Raw genomic sequence first — 6,035 nt, forward strand, 5'->3', positions numbered from 1 at the left:
GAAGGAGCAGTAAAGACATCACATGTATGACATTGGGTAAATCTGCCGCAAGAGACCTCTTTCAAGTGCTGAAGAGCAAAGACGTCTCCCTGAAGACTAAGATGTAGCTAACCCAAGCCACAGTATTTTCAGTTGCCTCATATGCATGTAAGAGCTGGACAATGAATAAGGAAGACTGAAGAAGAGTTGATGCTTTTGGGTTGTGGTGTTGGCAAAGAATACTGAGAGTACCATGGACTGCTAAAAGAATGAACAAATCTGTCCTGAAAGAAGGAAAGCCAGAGTGCTCCTTGAAAGCAAGAATGGGCGAGACTTTTTCTCTCCTACTTTGGTCATGTTGTCAGAAGGCACCATTCCCTGGAGAAGGATATCATGATTGATAAAGTGGAGGGTCAACAAAAAAGGGGAAGGCCCTCAACAAGATGGATTGACGCAGTGGTTGCAACAATGGCCTCAGGTATAGCAAGGATAGTGAGGGTGGCACAGGACCAGGCAGTGTTTTGTTCTGTTGTGTATAGGGTCGCTATGAGTCAGAGGCAACTTGATGGCACCTAACAACAACAACAAAGCATAATGATGGTTCCAAAAGAAGGTATAAAAAAAGGAAAATGAACAAAAAACTGAGAGGACATATAGAAAATAAATAGCAAAATGACAGGCTCAACCATAAGGATATCAATAACAGCATAAAATTTAAATGGTCTTAACACTGCAATTAAAAGTCAATAGGTTAGATAAAAAAGCAGACCCATTCTAGCATAATATGCTTTACTTGAGTTTGGTGACCACAATTTCTATGTACGGACAAAAAGTAATTGGAGTAGAATATTGTTTCCTCCAGTTTTTTTAATATCTCAAGTCCCAAACACAAAGTGTATGGGTTGTGGCAGTCTAATATCCTTTATTTGGGATAGTAACTAAGAGATGACTCCATATGTAAATGATGTTGCCCCAAATGGCTTAGAGACCTTTTAAGTAGCGATTATTTATTTGTTTAAAATTATTTATTGTATTATTTAAAGGAAAAATTGAAAATACTACCTGATTTGAAGAATCTTCAGGCAAACTTGACACAGGAACAATTTCATTTGAATTAACATAATTGCTGACATTTGGAAATAGCTCTTCTTCAAAAGAAGCTTTTTGCACTGAAGACAAATCAATCTACAAAACAATATATTCCTCTTTTGTAGAAACTAAAAGTTGCAAAAGCAATTATATTTTAAGTAATAAAGGGAAAGTTGAAAATACTATCTCATTGGAGGATCTTTTTGTGAACTTGGCATAGGAATAATTTCATCTAACAACATAATTTCTGACATTTGGAAATCATTCTTCAATCATCCATTTTTAACTAGGGACAAATCAATCTATAGGGAAGAATAGATGTTTTGCACTGAATACTAGAGATTTTAAAATCTCTGTCTCTAATACAGAACTCTCTCCTGAGCTCCAGATCCATATCTCTATCTGATTACTAATATCACCACATATATCTGACTCAAAATCAAAATATATAAAACCACTCATGATCCATATTCCTTAGGTGAAGCCTCCAAAAAGCCTTGGAAGATTGATCTTCTAGATCTGACTAGGGTTATCTGGCCTAAACCTAGGTGAGCCCACAGGTTAGGTGCCTGGAACAGACTATTAATTTCACTTGGGAGATCTGCCTTTGCCTAGCTCCTCTTCTTTTCGGAGGACAGAACAGAACAATCATGTCTATCTATATGTATCTTAGGATAATCTTAGGAAGGCCATGTTAAACTGAGACCCTGGAAAATAAAAAGTCTCCCAAAGGTCCTTGAGTCAATTATCCTTCTTTAGGGTGGCTAGCCAAGGACTGATAGCTTGTAATTAAGGGGGACTTACACACCTCATTTGGTAGCAACAAACTGTGGAATGTATCAGACAGCAATTAATCTCAGATTCATTTGGTAAGAAAATGTGGACTTTAACATGTCAATTAAGTGTTCTCAAAAACATTTTATTTATTAAAGTTCAAAGATATTTACCCACAGAATAGGAGAAAATAAAGATAGTCTTTGACTTACAACATATTCAAGTTAAGACAAAATACACGTAAGACTTTTTTCTTTCCATCTTATCATAAGTAGTATGTACTACATATAATGTTGTAGCATATAATTTGTTGGTGTTACCATTCTCAGATGGTCACTAGCAGATGTTCAAAGATCACGTTTATAAAGATACTGATAATGAAATCAATAATAATGAAAAGAAAAAGAGAGAAGTATTTGACTTACCCCAGAACCAACTTACGACAGAGTTGTCAGAATAGAATCCCATCATAAGTCAAGGACTACCTGTATTTGTAAATCCTATACTGATAAGGGACATGTATCCAGAATATATATTTATATCTATCTATATATATAAAGGGAGCCCTGGTAGCATAGTGCCTAAGGCACTTGACTGCTAACCAGAAGGCTGGTGGTTCAAACCCACCAGCCACTCCTCGGAAGGAAGGTTGGGCAATCCTACTTCCGTAGTGATACTGCCTCGGAAACCCAAGGAGGGGTCGCTATGAGTTGGGGCCGACTCGACGGCACGTAACAACAACAATATATATAAAACTCTTATAACCCAACAACAAAAAGATAATTAAAAATAGGCAAAAGAGTTGAACAGGTATTTCTCCAAAGAATATACGTAAATGGCCAATAAGACATGAGGAGGTGCTCCATATCATTAGTCATTTGAGAAATGCAACTCAAAATCATAATAAAATACTTCACACCTACTCACTAGGATGGTTAAAACAAAAGACAAATAAAAGGTGTGGGTGAAAATGTGGAGAAATTGGAACCCTTATGTTTGTTGTTGTTGTTATGTGCTGTGGAATCGACCAGACTCATAGCAACCCCTCCTTGGGTTTCCGAGGCAGTATCACTATGGAAGTAGACTGCCCCATCTTCCTTCCGAGGAGTGGCTGGTGGATTTGAACCGCCAGCCTTCTGGTTAGCAGTCAAGTGCCTCAGGCACTATGCTACCAGAGCCCTTATGTTTAGCTAGTGGAAATGTAAAATGGTAAAGCCTCTTTGGAAAATAGGTGTTTCCTCAAAAAGTTAAAAATATGGTTCCTATATGACCCAGTAATTCCATTCCTATATATATGCAAGAGAACTTGGATATGTTGATGCAAACACTTGTACATGAATGTTTACAGCAACACTATTCACCGAGAGGTGGAAACAACCCAAATGTCCACCAACTGATGAAAAGATAAGTAAAATGTGGTATATTCATACAATGGAATATTATTCAGTCATAAAAGGAGTGAAGTACTGATACATGCTACAAAACAGTGAACCTCAAAAACATGCTAAAAGAAAGAAGCCAGACACAAAAGACCACATATTGTATTGTATGATTTCATTTATATGAAATGTTCAGATTAGGCAAATCTGTAGAGACAGAAAGTATAGTAGTGTTTTCCAGAGTCTGGAAGGTGGGGAGAGGGGATGGGAGGTGACTGCTAATGGAGTGATACAAATGTTCTAGAATTAAATAGTGGTGATGACTGCACAACCTTGTAAATATACTAAAAAGAGCCACTGAATTATGTATTCTTAAATGGTGAGTTTTATGAAACATGAATTATCTCAATGAAAAGATGCTATTTGTAAAATGGACATTAAATTAATTTTATGGAAAAAAAAAGCACCTCATTTTGGTACTTTTACTCCTGATCTATACATTTTTAATTCCAAATATAAAATAGAAATTAATCAAAATATAAAAAATGAAATCACTCATTTTCTAGAAATAAAACTAACTTATACAGCACAGGAAAAACTGCTTGTGAGCAGAGTGCTGACAAAACCTTTTCCCCCACTTAGCATGAGAATCTGATCTTTGGTTAACCCCTTAGCCTCATTCCCCTAGGAACCTGATCAGAGTTGACTGCAAGGATGTCAACGTGTTAGTAGACAATAATGCTGTTGTTGTTGTTATGTGCCGTGGAGTTGGACCCGACTCATAGCGACCCTTCCTTGGGTTTCCGAGGCGGTATCACTATGGAAGCAGACTGCCCAACCTTCTTTCTGAGGAGTGGCTGGTGGGTTTGAACCGCCAGCCTTCTGGTTAGCAGTCAAGTGCCTTAGGCACTACGCTACCAGACCCACCAGTCACTCTGCAGAAGATGGGGCAATATCGCTAGATCGGTATCTTTACTGGGAAAAAATCTATGAATGTAGTATGTATGTCTAAACAAATAAATTACAAAATGTACTATAAATAAATACTTAAAAAGTTTCTAAACATTCAGTTTCTTTGAGTACAGTCCCTCTTGCAAATAGGCATCCCCCTTGGGGAGATCTTAGAAGCTATAAACATATTAACCACTGGGGTTGGGTAGCTCCTGCACTCACTGGATGCATATGTCATCTCTTTGCTCCTGAGCTGTCCCTGGACTGGTATGTGAGCTGTGAAGACTGCTCCCAATGAAGAGGAACACCTGCTGCCCTGCTTGCAGGTTGCATTCCTATTGTTTAGTTCAACCTAAGAATAACCCTAGTTGGTGCTGCAGTATCCTAATCTTTCTTACATGTATAGCAATGTATAGAGTATTTCCAGTGAAAGTGTGTGCAACCTAAAAACACAGATATCATCCTCTGTATCCAATATTCTCTTGCCATGACAAAAATTTAAAAATTGGAGGGGAAGGAGTCAGAACATAGATACTGTAAGTTTCAAATGCTAAAACTTACCACAAAACCACTTGTCTTTGAAGATGGAGTACTTGTTAACAGGCCTCTGCTTTTCTTACCAGGAATAGTGGGATTTTTTTCCTATAAATATTTTGTGAATAGCAGAAATAAATAAGCTGTTCAACAGAGTAAAACTATAATTTAAACTTAGTAGAATAGACCATAATGTATCATATTAATAAAATTCCTAATCTGCGAATTAAATTTTAAGCCACCAGACAGGTAACCAAATTGTTTTATAGCTTTAGTTAAGTAAACAAAACAAAATAAAAACTCCCAAAGACCTTTATGAAGCATAACAATTATGTAAGAATATTTTGGTTGAAATCACTATTTAGGCATAAAAGATAATTAAGAGTTTTGAATTAGGGAATAATGTGTTTTGGTTATCTCTGTTAATTTTGAAGAAAGGTATTTTACTTATAATGTTTGTATAATTCCTAGTAATTAATTATTGGACTTTTTACGAAAAAAGGTTATAAGTTATTTCTGAAAGTGTTAAAACATACATATACAGTAAGGATAATTGCCTTAAATTATGTAAGATTAAATGTATACAGATATTTTCATTTATGGAACATTAAAGTTAAATTATAAAGTAGAATGCAGACTCATTTTCTATTTCTTGAAGATGTAGATAGGCAAAGCAAAACATGCATTGAGCAACAGGTGTACAAAGCCAGAGGAAGCAAGTGACAGAGCAAGGTGAAAAAGAGACAGGATTAGAGAGCTAAAGAGAGGGAGGAACAGACCAAGAGAAAGAGGAGAGAAGGGAAGGGAGAAGGAAGATAGAGAGACAAAAGACAGAGAAAAGAGATGAAGACTGAGAGAAGGACAGAGGGAAGGAGGAGAAAGAAGACAGAGATTGAAAGTAGAAAGATACTGAGAGAGAATCATGGAGAATCAGTGACAGAGAAGGACAGATAGAATAAGAGAGACAAAAACAGAATCAGGAGAAGAGAGAGACAGCTGAAGACTGAGAGACAAAAACAGAGAGAACAGATAAAAAGAGGTAAAGAGAACAAAGAGAAACAGTGATAGAGACAGTCTAAGAGACCGGAGACAGGTAGCTTTATTCGTAGCAATCAACTGCCTTTTCAACTTTGGGTTCCTGAAACAACCATGTCCTTCTGATTAATCTCTTTTTGAACAGGTGTTTATTATATACTACCAAGTCTACCCTCCCAAGAGGGTCCGGGTCTCCGGGAGTAAGGTAAGCACGGGCGGGCTGGTGCTTACTCACTGATCTGCACTGAACACTTTCCCTTGTTACCCTCCCGAGAGGGACCGGGTCTCCGGGAG

The 6,035-nt window shown here is 37.2% G+C and overlaps 1 protein-coding gene across 1 annotated transcript in view; it reads right to left on the reverse strand.

Annotated features, from left to right (window-relative positions):
- The window catches only part of MEIKIN (meiotic kinetochore factor), a 151,681-nt gene that overhangs the window by 14,673 nt on the left and 130,973 nt on the right, over positions 1-6,035 (reverse strand). The window contains exons 10-11 of the mRNA XM_042781380.1: positions 4,734-4,814; positions 1,042-1,164 (exon numbers count right to left, since the gene is read on the reverse strand). Coding sequence (XP_042637314.1) covers positions 1,042-1,164; positions 4,734-4,814 — 204 coding nt within the window. The remainder of the gene's footprint in view (positions 1-1,041; positions 1,165-4,733; positions 4,815-6,035) is intronic.

The sequence above is a fragment of the Orycteropus afer genome, unplaced genomic scaffold (assembly GCF_000298275.1).
Source record: "Orycteropus afer afer isolate SDZICR_OR568_19922 unplaced genomic scaffold, OryAfe1.0 scaffold00112, whole genome shotgun sequence".
Lineage (NCBI taxonomy): Eukaryota > Metazoa > Chordata > Mammalia > Tubulidentata > Orycteropodidae > Orycteropus > Orycteropus afer.